The following is a 23753-nucleotide window of genomic DNA, read 5'->3' as shown; positions in this document are numbered from 1 at the left end:
GGTGATGCTATGCTATGTTTATCTTGGTATTTCGAAATCCTGGCTGAATTAGGGTGAAATGTTGCAGTTTATTCAGAAGTTTGCACTGCTGCAAGTATTTGGGTTGCTTCTGCACAAGGCTTGTAAGCACAAGGCTGAAACACAACTTACTGTCATTACCACACACAACCTTCATGATGCTTCCTCACAGTGGTTTGCCAGGGGCTGACACTGGCAATATAGACTATAATTGCGTGTTGATCCTAAAATCTCATTTTTACAGCAGCCAAGCTAGCAGTCTGATTTTATCCTCTCAGCAAATGTGGTAAGACTAAACTAGGGAGAGGATAATTTTCTCCCATTGAAGTCAACAAGGTGCCTATCTTGACTAGTCCCTTTTTTCAAATTTTGGCTTCTAGGTACTTTGTAGCCAGAAACTAAAAAAGATTTTTAGGCGTCTAATTTCAATGCAAATGCCTGAAAGGGCATCACAGAATGCGGAACTCACCTCAGTCAGGGATAGATGGCTGCTAACTGGTTGCTTATGTCTGACAGTAGATTCCCTATACTGAATTTGAGAGAAAAGATATACTTCTAGACATTAATTCTTTCCATCCTAAAGCAAGGATGCATCCTAAAGCAGATGCTGAGAATTCATTCTCCTCTGGATATGACTATTTCACCTCATAGACTAGCAGAGTCTATATGGTTGTTTTAAGTGTTTCTCACACTAGGGAAGTTATTTCCTGCTGCAATGCTACATTTAGAAATGAGAATTATGAACCTAAATTATTGGAACATTTTTGGAAGTTCTATCTTGTATCTATTTCTTCCCTTTCTTTCTTTGAGATATGGAAATGGCATAGCAGCATGAAATATCTTTTCATGTGACCACTTTATGTTCCAATGTATAGCAAGAGAGTCTAAAATAATGTGATAGAAAGAGAAGTAAATAGGACAAATATCTGGTAGAAGTCATCCCACCGCTGTTACTAGACAGGTAGAACCCACACAGTCCTCCTGCAACATCTCTTACCAGCTCTGATTGTAATTTTGACACATTTCAATCATACTTGACCACTGCTGTGCTCTATGCTGGCATAAATGCATAAATGTGAGGAAAGATGAACAATCAAAACTAAAAGAAATACATGAAAAAATGGAATTCATTTGCTTATGCTAACCCGAAATGTTGACATCTGCTGTATCCAAAACACATCATTTGTTTTGTTATTACCACCATATATAACACATTCTTCAAAAAGCCACTACCATAATAGGATGCATTCAATCCTTACGAAGGTCCATATCATTCTCTTTTCTTTTTTCAGGCAAGATATGTAGTGCAGTCTCCTGTGTTTCTAAAACAAATCTTTAACCATAAAGGGTCCTACATTTGACTTCTATCTTAAACCTTAAAGCTCAGTCTCTGAAGTTAGATCTCACAAGCCTGGAAGCTTTATAATAAAGTCTCCGTTAAGGTTTCTGGGAATAAAGAAAGACTTCTACTAAAATTCACCTATATCAAAAAGGCAAAAATTTCAAATATAGGTAAAATTCTGTATATATTTAAAATTAATGTGATCACACTTTATGTTATATTCAAATTAATTATATACTGTCTGGATTGTTTAATCACTGCAGTATAAGTGCAGAATCTGGGGAGGACTGACTATGTTTTTTGACTTCTCAACCACTTTTGTATTTAGCGGGTACTAAATGCTAACTACCTTGTCTTTTTCTTTCCTCACTGGTGCCACCTGTGACCTTTGCTGGAAATCAGGAAATGGTAACATAAGTCTAAAGTGTATCTTACAGCACACATAAATTTATTATATCTCACGGTTATAAGGATTAAAATCTGTGACAGAAGTTAGTCAAATGCATTAAGATTAGTTTAAAATATTTCTACTTCTTTAGAGTAGGACATTGTCAATGATAGGGCAATGAAAGGCAATTTCTTAATAGAACACACAGAAGAAAATTTATGAAAAAACAAATAAAAATATCCTACTCAGTGATCAGCATGCTGGAGAAACACCATGTACAAAGGAATGCTGTCCCCACTGTCTCTCTGAAAACACTTCCTGAATCCTAGAATCCTAGAATCATAGAATTACACAGGTTGGAAAAGACCTTGAAGATCATCAAGTCCAACCGCAGCCTAACCATAGTACCCTAACAACCCTCTGCTAAATCATATCTCTGAGCACCACATCCAAACGTCTCTTAAACACATCCAGGGATGGCGATTCAACCACCTCCCCGGAGAGCCAGTACTTAACTATTCTTTCTGTAAAGAATTGTTTCCTAACATCCAAACTAAACTTACCCTGGCGCTACTTGAGGCCATTTCCCCTTGTCCTGAAGCTCCTCAGTAGGGTATACCTAAGGTACTTCTGTAATTCTTCATCGTGGTCCTGTGACTTCATCATGGCCTGACTGCATGGTGAAAGGGTTTGCTAAGTTCAAAAAAAGCAAGATAAATTGTTACAGCACAATTTGGTCCAGTTCCAAGACAGCAATAAAGGTGACACTATATGGTACAAAATGGTAGAAAATACAAGTCTTTGGGCTGGAAATAACAGATCCAGTAGAACAGTAGTAGAAAACTAACACCACAAAGTGCATAATGCTTCCAGGCAGGCTCTTGGCAGGCAATGCAAGATTTATTAGCATGACTTCAGGGAGATTTATATCGTATTTGCCGCAATAAAGCAAATGGCCTGAGAAATGTATGAGGGAATTAAACAGAAATTCATTAGTGTTCAATCCCTGTTTTACATCCTGTCCCTGCAATATTTGTGGGTTTGATAGGGAGCACTACCTCATTTCAAGTGGACTAGCAGATTATTTTGTAACCTTGCATATGAAATGCTGACGTGCTGAGTCAATGTGGACACGACTGAAAAAATATGACCAGATTCCTTCCAGCAACGTTTTCAGCTTGTGAATCTGTTTGTAAGCCAACTGCACATGATCCCACATGCAGCCATTCAACTGAACCAATGTATCTCTCATCCCAATTATTCCAGGGTGCAAGCTATTGTATGTTCATAAGTATGCATTATGTGTTACATATCACTTACCATTCTGGCCACAGTTGAAAATGTATTCCATTTGTACAGCTGAGATCCAAATCTGGTTTTATAGAAATTTTGAATTAAGAGAGCATTTTACTACCTACAATGAGACAGATCTTGCAGGAACTAACTGCTAGACATAGCTAAGGAATGCCTGATAGCAGTAGAATATAATTGGTACTGTATTAGAAACATAAGGCAACAGCCATTAGTTACAAGAATCAACATACATTACATGTTATGTCTGAAATGTTATATTCAGAATGTAGATCTCCCATATCCCTTTTCAGAAGATCCTAGGTAGAAACATGAGTTCATGAAACTGGAATGCAATACAGCCAATATGTTTTTCATACTTTACATCGTGTCCTGAGCAACTAATATATATGTGCACATTCTTTTATTTCCACTTCAGGAACCCCACAAACAACCCTCACTTGATCTGTTGCCATGGCAGTATTTTATTGTTGGAAAAAGTAGCAAATGATATTCTGATTAGTGTGGCTCCACAGAGCAGGGAAACACTATAAGAAAACGTGAGGAGCGGAAAAATAAAAGGACAATCCTAGGAGAATTTGTGTTTTTGAGGGAAAATACAGTTGCACACTGCCAGTCTACCTACATTAAGCAGACAGTCTTGTAAGGCAAGATATTGTAAGGTAAGACTGGATGTTTGGCTAAAGCAGTTCGAAGGGAGAGATCCAAAAGAAAAAGAGGTCAGTTTCGGAAAAGAACAGAATAGTGATGAGGACAGGAAAGTTAACTGTGTGCCAAATGTGTTCTGATGTTTCTTAAATTCATATGCTCCCTGTGGTTGGAAAGGATACCTTGTGCTGATCTTTATCATTCAACCAAAGTAACAAGTGTTTACTCAAACTGGTTCTATACTAGCTGGTAGGAAATCCATGACAAGGATAGTTGATTGAAATCCTGCTTTGAAAAGCTCGTTAATAATAATAATATTATTATTAAAATTATTAAAAAAAATAATTCTACTGACGGAAAATACAACCTTTTTTTCTTATTCTATCTTTTGCTCACTCTTTTATTTTCTCTCTTCTTTTTGTAGCAGAACACTGAGAAAGAAGCTGGAAAACCTTCTATTTGGTGTTTTTGGAGTCTTTACTACGTCCTATTTGTTGAGATGAACATTCTGACAAAGTCTAATGCAAGAAAAATGTATTTTTTTGATTCCTATGATGTTCATTTCAACATTCTCAGGATATTAGATGCTAACTTTAGATCCCATGTTTTGAAAATCTTAACTTCCCTTCAGAATCAGTGTTTAACACTGTTAAGTACTTTCTCATTGAAGCTGGGAGGAAATGCTGATTCCTGGCACCCTTGAGAATCAGATTTTTTGAGAAACTTGCCGGAGCTGGAAAGATACATATATAACTTCTGAAAAAAAGGAAGATCAGAAATGACTGGGATGATACTTAACGTACTAACGCATTGTGTTATGTCTGAAGAACCCAATATAACATGATCCTGATAAATAAAACAAAATGAAATGCTGTTTTGAAATAGATTACATTCCTACCTATTTTGCCCCAGTTTCTATACCCACTTAATGCTGTCAGAAACACGATTTTTGTTCAGAAAGATCTCTGTCTCACAAATATGCATTACAGCTTTCACCATGAACATTTACAAAGCTTGTAACAATAAAACAATAGTTCCCTTACCAAAAATTTTGTATTTCATTGTCAGCTATCCCCATTAAAAGTGTTGATACAGCATCCATCATAGACTGGAGTATCTACAACAATATTTTCCTTTAGATCTTTCAAAGAAGTGTTGAAGTTGCTGCAATCTCAGAAGCTAAACAATCGTGTTCATTCAATGTCAAATACAAAAATATAACCAGTCTCAAATTTATAAACTTTATCTTGCACAGATAGAAGTCTTCAACAAAAGTGAGTTTGCCTATATGTAAGGCTCCTGACATGGAGTGGTTTGAAATGATCCTGATAATATTTTAATCTCCTTTTCAAATTGAACACTGGTAACAGGCACGGAGCCGTAGAAGGAGAGTGTTCCAGGGGAAAGTTCCTCCTCCCCATGAGCAGTGCTTGCTATCAGACCCCATAAGCATCACTCCCTCTAGGAAACACATCAGTAAATACCAAATGTCCTTGGCTTGAGCCAAGAGAGTATCTGATTAGGGAAAATGGGAAGAAAGACATGAGGAAATTTAGCTTGAAGAGAAAAATGGTTGTCAAAGGAGGTAGAAGCAAATCACCATGGTCAGTACAGCCATGATCAGCACCAGGAGATCCATCTCCAGAAAGGCAGTCATCCCTTTGAAGCTCTCTGTGCACTTGCTCCTTGAGAAACAACAAATCCAGCCTAAGAAAAACGCTTATTTCCATGTCAAAGATCTATTTTCAGGTAGTCTTAAACAATTACTGACACTGAAGGAGATGTAATGCATTTCAAATACTGCAGTAGGTAAGAGAACATGTAATTGGCTCCATGCACTGTATAGAATTTAGCAAGTACTGTCAAAAGTTATTAATTCTTTTCCAGCAGTCATTTCCTTAGTGACAAGGTACATTAGTGATGTCTGATCTGGTGGAGACTTCCCAGGACAGCAGCTTCCCGTGCTTGAACAGAGATCTTTCTTTTGAATTACTTAGAAAAAAACAATCGTCACTCTCCTAAATTGCTCTCAGACATTGCATACAGCACGTGATGTATCATGCACACAAACTGCAGCTCAAACAGTTGAAAGCAGGTCACTGTACTGAATAGCAGAAAAGATAAGATTTATACCAGTCTTTTCAACGTGGTTTTGAAATATGATTTGAGGTAGAGTGGTAGGACTTCAGTTTTTAGTTCTGCATTATAAAAATTCTAGAGCAGTTTTCAGATATTTTGCTGAAAAAAAAAAAAAAAAGTCAAAAAACTTGCAAAGGTAACATTAAGAAAAGATAGTAAGATGAATAGATAATGCTTCTTTCTACAGAAAAAAAAAGGGATTTGTGGGTCCAACTTTTCTCCAGGACACTGCAAAGAATAAAATGGAGAGCACATGAGCCAGCTAATACTCTTGGTCACTCTAATAATCTCTTGGCTATACCAGCTGCCTGTAAAATCACAGTAAGTCAATCAAAGTCACACGATTAAATTGCAGATGCTTTGCAGATGCCCCTATGTCTTTATTAACAAAATAAAACGATTCTTTAATCCACCACCAGTGTATCATTTCTGTGTTGTTTTTTGTTTCTTTTGTTTGTTTCTTTGTTTTTGGAGGGAAAGGGAGACGAAACAGTAAAATCTATCACAAATGTGATTTGGCATGTATTCAATGACTTGCCTTCCCAGCAGCAATTACAAGTGTGATATGGCTCATGTTCTGGTGTGGGCAGTTCAGAATGACTACTTGTGAACCAATGAGTTGGAGTGTGAGAAACATCTTTGAAAAACTTCCCTTGTAGTGAGGCAGGAAGATCGTACGTGCTGACCTGAGCACCGTCATACGCTCCACAGCTGCACTGAGGCAAATGACCCTACAGAAACATGACATGAAATATCCTTGGGTCTGAGAAGACAGTTAGCTAAACACAGGGACACGAGAGAAATGAGAACTCTCTGACTCCATCGGCCACTGCGTAAGCAGTGGGGAGCAGGAAGTAGATTTCCTAACAGCGTGAATTACAAAGGTAGCATCAGGAGACCCTGATCTCTGTCTGATCTTTTGTACAGCCTTCTGTGATTCACATGCTCATAGCAGAATTACTAAAATAACTATTTATCTGACCTCACAAAATGATTTTCAGGCTGAGCATGTGCTTTCTATCCAGGGCTTGCTCTGTGGGTCATCAGCCAGCAGTGAGGTTGGAAACAGGAACTGGTCCAAACAACAACACTCTACTGTACTTGTTTCCCATCCAGCTTGAGTCCTAGACACAGAGAGAGTGTTTACATTGAAAGGAAGGGCAACATGTGTATACAAGTGAATCATTTCATTAAAAGGAAACTGCCATCTGGTCTGTACCTGAACTTTTGGGTCTGGAAGAAAAGGAAATAAAACTCAGCACAGCCATAAAATAATATAAAAGGATAGTAACTAGAACTTGAAAATGATATTAATGGCATCTGCAGAAGCTTTTCTTGTGTAATAATCATAGATACCTGACTGGAAAGCTTTCCTCAGTAAAAACAGCTGTCGATTTTACATAGTTCTTCGCGGGCTCACATCAGCATCAATATTAGAGTACAAAGGGTAATTTAGCAGAGTTCTTATTCCGACTCCTGATGACCATCGTTCAGTTCATTTTACTTCTGCACAGGATGGTGATAATGCTGCAACAACACTGTCACTAGATGGCAGTGTTCCCTCCCCACAATATGAGCTACAAGAATGTATGTGATTTAAATCTAATGCTTCACACAGAGAAAAGTATTAATTGCTACATACCAGGAACAAATAAAGCAAGCCATGTTCTGGTAAGACTGCAATTTCAAATCATAAGTTTCTCATCTGCCAAGAATGAATATGCCTTTCAGTCGGTAGACCAAAATCATTAGAAGCAGCCAGGGATGGTCCAGACAGAAAGGAGGAACTATACACAAATTCCTACGTTTCAAATGTAATAATTTGTAAATATGAAAAATAAATATGCATTTCATAAATAGTTTAATGCCTGTTAAGGGAAAACGGGCCACAGATTGATGGTGTTTATGGACTTAGACAGATATACTGTTTAAAGACCCAGAGCAGAGATAAAATGAGCAAGTGGGCTGCTAAATTTGTACAGATTTGTTAACAAAAAATATTAAGAGTGTTATGGACCCATCATGAGTGGAAACATGTGCGTGAAAGTATCAGATGAGACAGCAGAGGGGTGAAGAAGTAGCCTGTACTGCTAATGAAGGACTACATTCCTCAGATACTGTTCCCAGAGCTTTGTTCTCAGCAGTAAAATTGAGTAATGGGATGTTTAGGTCAAGCCCCAGAAGCCTGTACTCTGATAAGAGCTGAGCACAGATGACTTGTCAGCAGAAGATGCTGTATCCTGACAACAGGAAGATGGCAAGTGGGTTTCAGTATATGACATACTGCATTCCTTTTCCTGCTGGACCACTAGAAAAACAGATGTATATTTCAAACAAAAGAAAATAAAATGTGCAAAAGCAGCAACTTTGCCTAAGGCTTATGGAGACTAAAGTAAGCAAAATCCCCAAAGGACCATCCTATAACAAGCACTGATTCCTAAAAGGTTTGAAAGATCTGTCAGAAACGAGCTTTTTGTCGTCAGTCAGATAAATGACGAGCAATTGGCAGTCAGTGTCCTTTGCTGCCTGTATTGTATGTAAGTGGTCCTTGCCATCTAGGTGCTTTTAATTATATGAAATAAGTGTATGAGGGTGTAATCTCTGGGGAAGAGTTAGCTAAAGGACATGAATATCTTCTAAGTAGGACGGAACTTTAGAGGAAGATTTTAAAGAAAGCCACAACTAAACCATAACTAAAGAAGAAAATTCAACAAACAAACAATAAGGTTAACACAGATCTTTGCAAATCTGAGTTAGGGGAAAAATTCTTTCTGCACATCTGGCCAGGAATTTAACCTTCTTGACACAATTAGGACACATTAACCTGGAATCTGAAAAAGATGAATGTAATGGGATAGCTAGCATTACTAAAACCCATTTTCCAGCTGAGGTAACCTTCTAATGCATCCTCTACAAAGAACAATTCAATGTTTAGGTGCCTTCAACCAGTCTCTAAAGGTACTTTTTGAAAGATAATTGAAAGTATGCTTCCTTTTTGGCCACAGAAGGAACCAGAGGTATTCAGCCTTCTAGCTTATTGCCTTAGTTTAGAAGCCTGGATTTAGGTGAGGTGAATCAAAGTCACAAAAATGAAAACTAAGTGAAAGTACAAAGATCTGCAACATAAAGGACTTGATTTAACAGAATGGTTTGGGTAGTCTCAAGGTAAAAATTAAATATAAATTAGTATTGTTATTACAAGAATTAATAACTGTTCCTAGCCAGGCAGGTAACATCAACATCCTTTGTAATAGTAGTCATAGTAATAATAATGAAGACTTCACTTAGCTTGAAATTACTGTTAAATATATGTATTTCAGTTCTGATGTCTTCTGCGTATACCAGACAGCCAAGTGGAATACATTTAATCCAGTAAGCACTGAATTAAACACAGTGCATTCCAGTACACTGCAGCAGACTAACTTGCTCCATTCCAGCTCTGCAGAAAGTCTAAGTAATACACCAAGTCAAGTGTAAGCAATCTTGCCCCCTTTTGTCTGCTTTTCAGAGGTGATTTCTGGAACTCTCAGACCTTTGAGAGTTGCCCTTTTCTCAAATCTGTGTTAATCTTTATTTATTTAGCTCTTATCTCTGGACAAACTGGATTGGCCCAAGAGATGCATGAAGCTTCCAATAGTAAGAGCAGGCCAATTGCTTGACATTCTGAGGTCCATTTCTTATTTCCTTTGTACTGATCTGACTCCAGGACTACACGGACTTTACGTGAGCTATCCAAGGCCAGTGCAGGGAAGGCAAGATCTAGATCTCTGATTTTTCCTGTTGCTGCAGAAAGACATAGAAAGAGTAACTTTCAGTTCACTCAGATGTAATGTATCCCTGGGTCACTGACAGAGGCTACCACTACATGCTTCCATGTCTCTCTCTCATCTGTTTCTGAAGTACTCACTGTTAGGTATATTCCAGAAAAAGTCAGGAACCTGCAGTTGGAACCACTTGGGGACCTACTGACATAAGCAGAATTGAACTTCAGGCACACTAAATTAAATCCTGGCCCCAGTTATGTCAACAGTAGTTTAATGTTGTTTTTAAGAAGTCAAACATTCTCTAACATACCACAAAGTCTCTGCCTCCTCATGAAGCTCCTCTTTGTGAGCTTCAGAGAATCATGGTTACATTTTTTCAGTCTTAAAGACTAAGAGCAGTGTTGCAGTCAGTATGAATGGCAGAAAGGGCAGATCCACAGCAGGAAGTACACAAGATGAAGGGTAGAGCAGAACTCATGATAGATGGTACAGAAGATGGAGGATAAGGTAGATCCCATGATGGGCAATTCAGTGAATGTTCATCTGATAGCAGACCCCAATGATCAGGACTAGTGATGCTTCTTGTTCGGACACATCTGTTACACTTTGTTCTTAAGTTGTGTACTTCCTATCAAAGCATTGCTCTAACCATGCAAGAGATTAATAGCCCTCCAATGTACTCTCAGGCATGTCCAGCCTATGGCCCAGGGGCCACATGTAGTCCAGTCCAGCTCACAATGCAGTCACCCCTTGCCCCATGCCATCACGACAGTGGCTCTGCCCTACAGAGCAGCCCATCCTAGCTTTGGGTGTGCACCCGTTGCTCACAACAACCAAATATAGGTGTGTTGTCTGAGCTGTTTCAGCTGAAACCAGAGCAAGGGAAGGGTGCAGTTCAGTGTCAACTCAAGCTATGGCAAATAATAGTATGCATTTTGATACATGGCTAAACACATTCCTGTGAACAGAGAAAAATATGAAGCTTCACTTTCCATTTTGATAAAGGAATTTTGATAAAAGTCTCAAGATTACTAAAAAAAACCCACCAATTTATATTTGTGACTCCATTTTCAGTTGACTTAGACAAATTACTTCAATTTCTAATCAGCTTGCTATTAAACATTCAACTCAAATATGTGATCATGTCTCTTTACCAGACTTTTTTAAGACCGGAGAAAAATATCCCTAGCTTCACTATCACATCTTATTCATGTTATCACTTTTAGACAGTACACACATTTGTGAACAACTGTTGTCAAGGACTAAGTACAGGAAGAGTAAAACTTCATCAGCAGTCTAATGAACACCTTGAGAACTCACTAAGAACTGCAACACCAGCCACTGAATCAGACTGATGTTACCGTCACAAAAACAAGGTCAGATATCCCCCTAGTTTTATGTTTTTTAATGTTCTCTTTAGGTTTTAACAAAAATATTGTTAAAATAAGTTTTGTTACTCATATACAGTAATAATAATATATATTTTATGAGTGCTGGTTCAAAAGTAATGTTCCCTCAGTGCCACATCTACACACTGTTTGAACACTTTCATGGCCGATGACTCTAGTCCTGCCAATGCATCACCACTCTTTTGGAGAAGAAAGTTTTACTAATATCCATCCTGAACATCCCCCAGGTGCAAAGGGAGGCCGTTCCTTCTCATCCTGTCTCATCCTAATGCTGCTCAGCAGCCTCTTACTTTCCAGTTTTTAGATGAAACACCTCGATTTCCTGCACGGACTTATCGGTTTTATCCTTTAGGTAAGCAGGTAGGAAACAGAAGCAAAGAGCCAAGGAGGATTCTTCTCATCACGTGTTAAAGGGTCTCCCTGAGAGGACTCTGCCCTCTGCCGGGACTCCTCACATGACAAGGACGTGATACGGGACAGCATGCTCAAATTTGAGATTTACGACGGCAAACAACGGAAAACTACAGCACTTGCTCATCTAGGGCTTCCACAGCCGTACTCACACCAGCTAGGCGGAGCATCCCACTCCTAGCTAATAGGACATCCTCCCCTTAGCGCCGCCATGACACCTCCCGTCTCCTCCCCTTCCCGCGCAGGCGCGGCGGTCGCAGGACTACAGTTCCCATCATGCACGTAGCACTCCGAGAGGGGTGCGTGGCGCACGGCAGGGCGGTAGCGCCCGCCAGAGGAAGGCGGCATGGAGACGGATGAGACGCAGCCGCAGCCACATCTAGCCGCGTTGGTGCTGGCCCGAGGCGGCAGCAAGGGGATCCCGCTGAAGAACATCAAGCTGCTGGCGGGAGTGCCGCTCATCGGCTGGGTGCTGCGCGCCGCCCTCGACGCTGGCGTCTTCCACAGGTGCGCATGCGCCTTCGGACCCCTCACGGGCTGGGGGCTTCAGTGGGCCGGAACGAGGAGAGGGGACGGAAGCGCTGCGGGGTGATGGAGAGCTGGCCGAGTCGAGTCCTCGGGTTTGCCCAGCGATGGCGACCCGCAGCCCTTCAGGGTTCGGCTGTAGCGCTCCGGGGGTTAGAGGCAGTTCGGCAGATATCGGAGGGAAGGGAATAACAGTGAGTGCCAGGAGCTCTACTGTTGGCGGTGCGTGGAGCCCAGCGTGCAACCGGGGGCTGGGCTCGGTGTTCTGAGTGCTTACCCACTTCTTTGGTGCTATTCTATGGGTTTTACGCACTTCTATCTGGCTATTACACGTTCCTACGAGGCTGTTAAACGATTCTGCCGTTTACCAGGAACAAATAAAAAGAGACTTTTACGCACACACACTAATAGATGAAGCTAAAGGCAGTGCACAGTGAGGGTGCTTCTTGGTATGCGGCACACCTGGGTGCAACTTCCTGATGTCTAGCTGGTGGACTATGCTAAGGGCAGGGACTTGACTCACAGGGTTTGCATTGAAGTGCAATGAGCTCCAGACAGGTTGAGCACAGGACTTATGCACCGTCTTCCATGTCTTCACAGCTGCTCTACTGCTATCTGCTCTGGAAAATCTCTTTTATTCTATTCTAAAAAGTGCAACAAGTGCCTATGACTTTATTTGTTCGTAAAGGAACAGTGTGTCACTACTAGATCATTGGTAATTCCTTCCTCCGTGTGAATCCATACTGCTTTGTGACTTTCTGTGAATATAGGTTTTTCATTTTGCCCATTACACAGCCAAACTCTGTTGGTTAAGTGGGCAGTAACTGTTTGAATTAGCCAGACTTAGGCAGCTTATGGAAAAGACTTCCTCTTCATTCATTTACATGGGTGTGACTTGACGTGTCACTGTCAGGTTCAGTTAGGCTCTGATGATCTCATGATGTCTTTGAATGGAAAAAATTAACTAAAGCATCACCTGTTATGTGCAGTGCATTGAGAACACCAATATTTCCGAGAGAATAAAGGTTTTGGTCATAGTTTTTGTTTTTATATGTTGCATACTTTGTTTTTTTATCATAGTGGAGACAGTACCCACCTTACAGGTGGCTTACTCAGGCGGAAGTGTTTACCATCCCATAATGTTTAGACTTGGTCCTTCCCTTTGTAAATGTTTATTAACCCTGGACTGTAACAATCTTGCCTTACCGGTGTTGAACATTTCTGGTGCCAAAACTGATGTGTTTGCCACATGAGCAGCTCCTCTGCGATTATATGAAGCCTAGCTAAGGCACTTTAAAATTCTTGCAGAGCAAGCAAGTTCTGACAGAGTGGCACTTTTACTTACTGTAGGCCTTGTTTCTGAATCCTGCTCTTATCCTAAGTACATCATTCAAGATAGTCACAATTCAATCATATTTTAGCATGCCTAATGTTGTGTTGAATTAGCATTGAATTTTCTGGTTATGCATCTGAATTTTATGTTTCTTAAATTACCTGTATATATGGCAGGCCAGGCACCTTACAGCATTAAACTGAAATGCAGCACATGCTTGAGGCTTTACAGTCTTCATCTCTGTTCTTAAAAGTGCCGTGTTGGACTGATGTAAGGTTTTTCATCACAAATACAATAGTTCCTTTAATTGCCAGTTATAGGACAGGGTGTTCAGGTGAGCAGATTGTGTCAGACAAGCCTTTTGGTGGATGTTGTTCTTTATATAATCATTAATTACTGTCAATGTCTGCCAACAGTGTATGGGTGTCTACGGACCATGATGAAATTGAGAAGGTTGCAAAGCAGTTTGGTGCTCAAGTTCATCGCCGAAGCCCTGAAGTATCTCAAGACTCCTCTACCTCCCTAGAAACTATCAGAGAGTTTCTTAATCATCATCACGGTAAATCAGTAATGAGGCATACTGAGCTTTTATGTCATAGGCCCGGAGGGGTGATTCACTTACTATTTAGGAGAATAACTAAATCCTATACTAAATAAAAGTTGGAAAGATTTCCTTCTTTTGAGGCCTCTGCTCATCCTATGCATTGGGGTTGTATATATTAAAAATACTCATTGTTTCATAAATGTATGTTTATTTTTCTTCAGAAGTCGATATTGTAGGAAATATTCAAGCAACATCTCCCTGTCTACATCCCAGTGATCTCATAAAAGTAGCAAATCTGATTCAAAAGGAGGGCTTTGATTCTGTTTTCTCTGTTGTGAGACGGCATCAGTTTAGATGGAGTGAGGTAAAAAAAGGAGGTAAGATTTTTCTGTTTGTGGCTAAAGATAAAATTAGTCAAAGTTTTCTTCAAGGGTTTGTTGCTTGTACTCAAGACGTTTATATTTGGAAACGATGTCATGAGCATGGGCTGGGTTTCTGTGGAGGTGTGAGATCACTTTTAAGCATTACTGTTTTAATATTACTGCTCATTACTCAGCAGTTCTGTAATTGGATTTTGGAAGTGATAATATGATGAAAATGTAAATGTCGCTAACGTGCCTAGGCTCAAAACATAACTCCCAAGTTTACATGTTTATGCCTGCTTGGTGTGTTTTGATGATTTTGTGGACATGACACTGAGGTCGTGTCTTAACTAGGGAGATGTTTAATCTTACCCTGCAGTAGCCAATAAGTTGCAAGTAGTGTGAGATGAAATCTCAGTGAAGACAGGATGACAGCCTTCTAGCCTGGAGGCTTAAGATTTGCTTTAGCCTGCTAATTTGTCTGATGACTTATATGAAATTGCAAACTGCCTTTGATTCATGAGGACTGATCTCATGGTAATTAGCTCATACAGAAGAATATGACTCTTCATCCTAGAGCAAATACGCCTCTCAGCTACAGTTGCTAAGAGGACTGAAGTCTAAACTCTTTATTTGATTCTAGGTACTAGAGGTAGATCTCTGCTCGCTGGTTCAGTTTCTGCTGCATGTTTTGCTGACACTGACAACAGCATGGGATCTTATGGGATCTTGTTTGTTCAGAAGTGCTGTTTTGTTTATTTGCAAATGCTAATTGGACAAATAGAAAATAGTTAATATTATGCATGTCTCTAAATAGGAAGTATGTTGGAGAAGTGCCAAAATACTTCCACAGACAAAATTTCTCTTCTCGTGCTCTTTTATCACTTCATGTATTTCAGGTTGGTCCCCTCAGCTCTAGGGTACTTGGGGCATTCTGGTTTCTAGGAATACATAGCTGAGTGTTTTCTGTGTACTCTCTCTGAAAGCTAAAGTCCCCCCTACGGTGTACCAGGAGATAGCAGGGCAGTCCCCCCATGTTATTTTCCGTAGTTCTGAGATATAGCAAGAAATTCGGTGATTCTTTGTTAAATGAGTGAAGGCCATGAGAGAGAATAACAAAAGGAGGTGGTAACTGAATTGTGTTCTTAGTTTTTCAACAGAAGTTTTGAGAGAAAGTTGTTAAATGATTCTGAATGAGGATTCTGGAAAATTCGTTGTTTTTTTCCTATTTATTTATTTATTTTTCCATTTCTCTCTGTTAACAGAAAACAAAATGACAGAGCCCCAAAACCTGAATCCAGCAAAGCGGTACCGGAGGCAAGATTGGCCTGGGGAGCTGTATGAAAATGGCTCCTTTTACTTTGCTAAGAGGCATTTGATCGAGAAAGGCTACTTGCAGGTTAGTGCTTCTGGTTGTCATGACTCTTTATAATAACCCATCTTTTAACTCTTGTCACAGTGGGATTTGAATTCAATGTTATGCTTCTTTTTCTTATTCAGTCTGCTAACAGCACTTTGGCCTCAGGACAGCTGGCTTATTTCTTGCAGTATGACAGGACTGATTGTAATCAGGGTTGTTCAGAGCGCACATATTTGTATAAATAATATGTTAATAATATTTTACAATATATATGTTTAAGCCTAGAATACTGAGTTTCACATAAGTTGATTGTATGTATGTATCTTAACATTCAATTTAGTATTACTGAGTGAAAAGCTTATGTTAATGCAGTGCCATAGGCTTCTTACTTTACAAACTTGTATTCCTGGGCAGTTTACACCCTTTGTCCTATGCCAGTTTTGTACTGCGGTTTAAAAAGTCTGTTATCCTCTCCTGACGTTTGCATACTGTGTAGAGCTACAAATATAGTCCCTTACCTTTCTCATGCAAAATAGGTTTGCCATCTTACTGTATTGAAAGACCTGCTGAAATCTGTACATCCTAATAACTGTAGCATATACCATCTTTCTTGCACACTTCCTCTAGTTGTGAAAGGAAGGTACTAACCATTGCTTTTATAAAATTTCAAGTATTTGATTTTGTGTAACAGACAAAATATCATTGTTGATGGTTCGCTTGCATTTAGCAACTGTGACTGCAGTATAACCAGGTATTTAGCTTTCATTACAAAGTACTAAGTTGTACCATTTTGTAGTTTTATTATCTCAAACAGAAAATTGTAATGGATTCTACTTTATTTAGGGTGGTAAAATGGCCTACTATGAAATGCGTGCTGAGCACAGTGTGGATATTGATATAGACATTGACTGGCCTATTGCAGAGCAAAGAGTATTGAGGTAAAGGCACTATAATTCCTTTTATTTCTTTAAAATTAGTAATTGTTTCAAAGAACGATCATGTAAATTTGCTTTTTTTTAATTTTCAATTTAACAAATCATTCAAGATAATTGAAATACTTTATTTTTCCTTTCTTTGTTAAAATCATCTGAATTATCTGTGCTATATACTTGTACGTGCTTCTTATTTGTGTAAGTTCAGTCTAGGGCAAAGGGAGATTGTAATCCTCAATATCTCATAGCAATGTGTTAACGAAATCCCTGTTTTTTCTAGCTGTTGTGGCCTGGAACATGCTTGGTCATGCATGTGACTAAGTCATAGGATTGTAGAATCATAGAATTACAAGGTTGAAAAGGACCTACAAGATCATCTAGTCCAACCACTCTCCTATCACCCTTACTACACATTAAGCTATTAATCCATATTTTGTAGCACCTCATTTAGATGCCTCTTGAACGCTGCCAGGGACAGTGATTCCACCACCTCTCTGGACAGGCCATTCCAGTGCCTGACCACTCTCTGAGAGAGAAAGTTTTTCCTTATACCTGATCCGAATCTCCTGTGGTGCGACTTGTGGCCATTTCCTTGAGTCCTATTTGTTGCCTGGAAGAAGAGGCCAAACCCCTTCTCATCACAACCTCCCTTCAAGGAAGTTGTAGAATGTGAAGAGTGGTCCAAATAGAAGACATGGGCTGATTATGTCTTGACTGCTGCCTTTCTTTGCAGCTACTCTACATTTCTATAAGGAAGCAGTGGATGGTATTTGAATGTATTTGCTGTACCTTTTTCATCCTTTACTCCATTTTGCTTTTTCCCAACACAAGTGCCATATAGAACATAACGCTTTATGCTAAGTAAATATCATTCTGATTTTTAAATGGAAGACATCACTTACTTGTCTTTTGGCTTTGTGGTCTTTTTTTAATTGAAGAGGGAGAATCTAGTTGAAGAGTGAAGATACCAAGGGAAGACCTTATGGGGAAAAATGAGAATTTTAAAGTCAGTTCTTCTGCCTGGAGTTCACAGCTGTATTTGAAATATTTGCTTTTGGAGTGCGCAAAAACTTCCATCTGAAAAGATAATTTCTTTGTTTTAGCTTTGGATATTTTGGCAAGGAGCCGTTAAAAGAAGTGAAGCTATTGGTTTGCAGTGTTGATGGATGCCTGACAAATGGTCGCATTTATGTCACAGAAGATCACAAGGAAATGGTCTCCTATGATTACAGAGATATTATTGGTATCAATCTATTAAAGAAAAGGGGAATCCAGGTGAGGACTGTTCTGAAGTGTAAGGCTTTATTATTGTGATTAATCAGCACAATACTCTGGTTCAGGTTTGGGACAAACATTGTTCTCAGATTCCTTAGAGGAAAATAAATATGTTTTGATAACATGCTCAATCTCATCTGTAGCAGCTATGGTATATTTTTCCTTTTGTCCTTGAAAAATGTGGAAAGACATTTGTATGGCATTTTGATAGCACACAATATGATTGGTGCTGTTTAATCTAGGCACACATTAGCTAGCAGTCGCTTCATGTCATGATTGTTTATTGTGACATGTCTCTGCTGTATAAATTGTGTCTTTGCAATAGCTTTACCAAGCAGAGCTATGTTTGTTATCTCTCAGCTCTGTAAGAAGAAGAGATACCTAGGAAAATTACTTGGCTCATCCTAGTTGACTTGCTATTGCAGCAGAGGAGAAATCAAACCCCAATCGCTTTCTCTGCATAGTTACTTTAACTGTAACTTATGTGGTAACAATTTGATATAAATGAAAAAAACAGAAATTATAACATGGATGCTTTCCTTAGCTATTGCTGTTACTTTTTTAATTATTGTTGTTGAATTCTGCTGAACAGAGTTATTTGCTTGCATTCATGTGCAGTTAGCCTTCCTGTTATTGTTTTCTGCGTGCTTCTACCTTTGATATAGCTTTGATATAGAATTTATTGAGGTAAGATACAGATTAGGGCTGCCTTCAGAGGGCCTAGTCTGAGTCCTATTGTTTATAGAAGTAGGCATAGATATGGTAAAGCTAGTTAAACTCCAAGAAGGCCATTGCAGATACATTTTGGGGACCTGGAATTTGTTATTGAAAACCTCTTGGGCTTTGCGCTTCATTTGCTTTATTTCTACTGTATGGTGCTAACACAGTCTTACTCTGTGCACCAGTCCCATTCATTCTGTACTTAAAATCAATGCCAAATACTTGTTAGTATTTAACAGTGGTTAGGGATGATAAGCTTGTCCGCAGCTTGGAGAGAAAATGTGGAGAGATTGTGTCTTAGATCTTCAAAAATCTCGCTGCAATCATCTTATGGTTTTAGCCTACCTTATGTGTTATTTCTAAACTTCACATTTGAATTTAAATCTCAAGCGATTAATATGCCACACCACTTCAATCTGTTTAATGGTCTCTTGGCGTTCTAAAGTCTTTCTGTAGATAAAATGTTAATGTTATTAAGGAATCAGGAAAAATACTTCAAAATATTTCACTTATACAAATATTTCAGAAACTGTCCTCAGAAGCTCTTTGATACCCTACTTTGCCTTAGATTAGGTGATACTACACTAGATAGCAAGCATGGCATTGTACTGTGGTGTAGCCAGTATTTCATTTGGTACATGGTGCATTTAAAAAGACAGAAGTAGCCTTCTATTTGGGAAGCCTACAGAATGATAATTTACCTTCTGAAAGCACTTCGTAATTCAGGACTGTAATATGGGTTTTTTGAGGGTACAAATCACTTCTGTTCTGAGTTCTGAATGAGGAAACAAGTCACGCAAGACTCAGCTGATACCTGATTATGCTGCTAAGAACAACACTTGTATTCTCTTTTTTTCATAAATCAACTTACTTGTTTTCTTTATATGTAGGTTTATGTTCTAACTTGACTTGATTTAATAGGTTCGACTCATCTCTGAAAGAGATTGTTCAAAATCCCTGTCAGCCATGCAACTGGGATGTGTAGCAGAAGTTAATGCAACAAATAAACTACAAGTCCTGGAGGACTGGCAAAAAGACATTGGTTTAAGCTGGAAAGAGGTTGCTTACTTAGGTCAGTTTCTCTCTTTAAATCACTCTGCCCTTTGCTATTACACTGAATTTAGTGGGATTAAAGTGCCAGCAATAACACAGTATCACCAAAAGCAGATGAGTATTTTAAGTCTTATTTGGGTAAAATCTAAATATTAAATGCAGCGATGAATCACTATTGAATTTTGTGTGATGTATTAGTTATGTTTATAATGTGATTTAGAAAAGCTTTTCATATTACAGAAGTGTACAGTTGTAGTTCACAATTTGGAATTGATGGTAATTTGTTTCAGATTATCATACAGATTCTACTCTGAATTAGAAACAAATAGCAGAGAATTAAAACTGAAAGCTATGTGATCCTGTACTAAACTATATTTCAGTGACAGCTTAGTTGAAGAGTCCTGGAAGTGCTTCCTCAGTTGATCAAACAATGTTACTCTTCTTAAGAGTACAACTCTTTTCCTTGAAATATTATATGTAAAATATAATCGGTGTTCACTTGAAGTGCTTTTGAGCTTCTTGGATAAAAAAAATGTGACAAAAATTGAAATTTTAATAACTAGATTAATATTTAAACAGAAAAAAAAATGTTGATTTTGTTCAGTTTTTCTCCTCTCTGTTTTGTTTGTTTGTTTACGTCTGTCACTTTTTTTCAATAGGAAATGAAGAATCTGATGTGGAATGCCTGAAGAAAGCTGGTATGAGTGGTGTGCCTGCTGATGCTTGTGCACTCGCTCAGAAGGCTGCTGGTTACATTTGTAAAAGCAGTGGTGGCTGCGGTGCTGTCCGGGAGTTTGCAGAACACATATTCCTTTTGTTAGAAAAAGTGAACTCTGCAAGAAAGCAAATGGAAGAAGTGAATTCAACTGGAGAGGATACAGGGAGAAAATGAGAACAGCGGAAGTGGAAATAAGGAACTATTGAAAAAACAATAACGCAGTTGTTCTCTCGTTTTTCCACTTCTTCCTTTCCTAATACAGTTTTAAACTGTATTAGAGTTTAACAAATGTTTCCCTCTAATTTAAGGTTCCGCTTTGATTAAGTGCTGACATTCATGATTGTATTTATGATTATTTTAAAAGCTATTTAAGTGCAATTGAACAAATACTACAAAAGTAATGTCCTGTAGATCTACTCTTAATCATTACACTTGTTCTGCAAGAATAACGTATCTTTGTTTTATAATCCAGATATATGCAGTGAACAAAGATTTTTTTCATGATTTGTGGATTTGGAATTCACAAATTTTGTTCTGTAAGGTGTGGGCATTTAATGTACGTTTCCTCTATCATGTGTCAGTATGAGATTGTAGTTATATGCTAGCTTTTCTTGGGGTGCCTGTCTCTCCAGTAAGGAAGAGTTCTAGCATAAGCTGAAGAGGTCAGGTCAAATAAACACCAAACATTTTCCTGTATTTTAAAAAGTCAAATCAATGTAAAACTAGTTAATGTTAGTTAAGAAAAGTGTTTAAGCATGTGTGCAGTTTAAGCTGATAAATAATTAAGTGACATTCAGAATTATGCCTCTTACCTTTGAATCTGCTTATGTTGGGTTTTATTTAAATGCTTAAATTAACATAACTAAATGCTTTACTCCAGATTTGGAACTAAATGTCCCATTAACCTTGAAATCTTTCCTTTGCAAAAACTGTTTCTTCATGTAGAGTCTTCATTACAGCTGCTAATGGGTTTTAAAAAAAATAATGTTAATCATATGGAAAAGTAATTGCTGTGGGGGAAAAGAATCATCATCATTGATGTTTTTGGGTTCATACAAAATACGCTGAGATTATATTTAGCATATTAACTTAAAGTTGGTGTAAATACATCTGTATTTATGTAAAATACAGCTTTTACTGGGTTTTGATTTGAAGAACTCCATGATCTGTAAACATCTACAGAACTGACATTGAAAATAGACATCTGTTTTCAATCCTTGTATTACCAGTGAGTCAGGCTCAGCCTTGGGTTAGGCTGGAAAAAGATAAAAAAAAAAACAACAAATAAAATCATGGCCATACAGGCAATAATTGTCGAGATGAATAATACCGGTCTATCATTTTATTTTACGTTTCTCATTGTAAGACTTCCTGTATCTCTTTCCAGAATAAGATCTAATAATTTACTGCTTTTTTGTTGATAAACTTTGTGTTTACTTCCCTTTCTAAAGCAAAATTTTAAGCTGAAACACTTTTACTACCTGTAGCAGTGAGGTAAGTAGGTGAATAGCTGAAAAATGAATTAGCTGCACTATTGCCCTCTTCAGTTATCACTTAAATAATTCCATTCATTGAATTTTAGGGTTCTGCGCTGGATAAATTCCATTGATAATGAGAGCACCATATTTTGGACAGAACTATGAACTTTGGTACAGGTCAATGAGTCATTTTACTCACATAAACAATGTGATAAATTGTAGAAGTCCAGATGGTCTGAACAATTCAGTTTATTAACGTCATTTAAAATTGGCCAAGCTCCTATTTACTTCACCTTGTCATGGTCAAGGTACTTAACTAACTTTTTATTCACCGAAAACTGTCCTTGAACACATAGAACTAGAGAAGTTGCGATGAACTTGGCTCCCATTCCTTTTATGTAAGAGAAAGCAAAAGCATGAGTAAGTGCAACTCTTAACAGAAATAAAAGCTGTCTGCACTACTTGTAGTTTCTGTTTACCTCAAGAGCTCCCCTAATGATTCAGCCACTAGCTGAATGTACTGCAAATACTGTGGGTCCTTATGCCAAACCTCTGCCTCTAACAAAAATAAATGCAGAAAATATTGCGAGTATGTAATGAGCAGAATGAAATGGTAGCTGATGCATAAGTGTTTTCACTTTGGCAAATTCCTTTTAGAAAAATCTGGTATAAGATTTTAATTGGACATGTTGGAAGACACTGTGCAATTAAAGTACTCTAGAGAAACTTTACAAAATAAAGGCAGTCTGAGAATACAGGAGGTAAAATCCACTATGTGAAAGGTTCTGATTTGTATTGCTCTATATTGCAATATAGAGAAAGCCTGACTATGAAACTAGAACATCCCAAGAGATGCCTTGATCACTGTTTTTATGGAAGCTCCTCAATCATATGGAGGGTTTCGGTGTAACAGAGTAGTAGAGTTTGAGAGGGTGAGTTTTACCATACAGGGAACTCCTGAGTCAATCTTGAAAAATGTACCATTTGCTGACTGTTTTTCCACTGCATACCCTGGCACTGGAGTTGCCTCTCACTAGAGGTGTGTAGTTCACTAAGACTAGACTTCAGTGGTCATTTTTGTTAGAGTGAACTAACTTTGCGATACTGCTGCTTTGGTCATCAGACTTGGAGAGGAAAAAAAAAGTGCACATTTGTTTTTTCAAACTGTCTTAAAAAATGGGAATTCTCAAGAAAAAAAATTACCCCAAATTTTAGCTAATATAGGATATTTATCCTAATTGTGACAACCTAGAAGGGTAAGCTACGTAATAATTTATATTAGTCAATTAACTGGATATTGAAACAATTTTCTTTAGCCCTTTTGGATACGGATGGTCACAGTGATTTGTATACCGCAAATTGTATGCTTTCATGTCTACGTGATGTGAATTTACCTCATGAAGATAGATGAAATTGATGCCTAAATTAATCACACAGCGCACAGTCAGTTACCCAATATCTTTGTCCCTATCTGCTGTTGGAGACGAACCTTCACTGTTTGAGTCTGTATGGTTATCCCATCACTATGGAAATTTGTATCTGTGAAAGGTAGGATTTGTCTCTGCTTTATGAGCTGTCACAGCGAGCCCTGTTGTTCTGTGGTAGGATCCTTGTACAAGGAGCAGCACGTGCTGAGGATTTTTTGACAGAATGTTCTCAGGATTTGTGTAGGTCTCACAAATTCTGCTGGTTTTGACTGGTTGCTCTTGCCAGGAGGGCAAGAGGGCAGAAGGATGGACAATAACACACTATTGCTGTTTCTTAACCTCCGCTGGGGGTTAGAGATGAGTTATCCTTTCACCTGCTTTGGGCTCCATGACGTTGTTTTAGTCTGGTCTTTGCCCTGGTCAGTGTATGTCTCTCTCAAGTTCTGTGTTATTTCCTGCAGAGTGATCCAATGTGTTTTGCCTTGAGTTCTTTTCAGATCAATGTGAATCATGTAAATCTCAGCCTGGTGTGTTCAGAGAGATTTCATACTATTTCAAGTTTGTAATACTTTTAGACTTCAAGCAGACAGCATTTA

The 23753-nt window shown here is 38.4% G+C and overlaps 2 protein-coding genes across 2 annotated transcripts in view; one reads left to right on the top strand and one right to left on the bottom strand.

Moving 5' to 3' along the window:
* Window positions 1-11611, bottom strand: part of ABCC9 (ATP binding cassette subfamily C member 9) — an 87606-nt gene extending 75995 nt beyond the window's left edge. Inside the window, exon 1 of the mRNA XM_072332742.1 lies at window positions 11583-11611. Coding sequence (XP_072188843.1) covers window positions 11583-11600 — 18 coding nt within the window. The 5' untranslated portion in view covers window positions 11601-11611. The remainder of the gene's footprint in view (window positions 1-11582) is intronic.
* An 82-nt stretch (window positions 11612-11693) lies between these two features.
* Window positions 11694-22494, top strand: CMAS (cytidine monophosphate N-acetylneuraminic acid synthetase). The gene is made up of 8 exons (XM_072337461.1): window positions 11694-11937; window positions 13705-13847; window positions 14054-14209; window positions 15460-15593; window positions 16398-16492; window positions 17590-17761; window positions 19403-19553; window positions 20194-22494. Exons 1-8 carry the CDS (start codon window positions 11777-11779, stop codon window positions 20424-20426), a joined length of 1245 nt encoding a protein of 414 aa, XP_072193562.1. The 5' UTR covers window positions 11694-11776; the 3' UTR covers window positions 20427-22494.
* The last annotated feature ends 1259 nt before the right edge of the window (window positions 22495-23753 follow it).

Source organism: Excalfactoria chinensis, chromosome 1 (genome assembly GCF_039878825.1).
Source record: "Excalfactoria chinensis isolate bCotChi1 chromosome 1, bCotChi1.hap2, whole genome shotgun sequence".
NCBI lineage: Eukaryota > Metazoa > Chordata > Aves > Galliformes > Phasianidae > Excalfactoria > Excalfactoria chinensis.
This window is presented reverse-complemented; position numbering and strand designations above follow the sequence as displayed.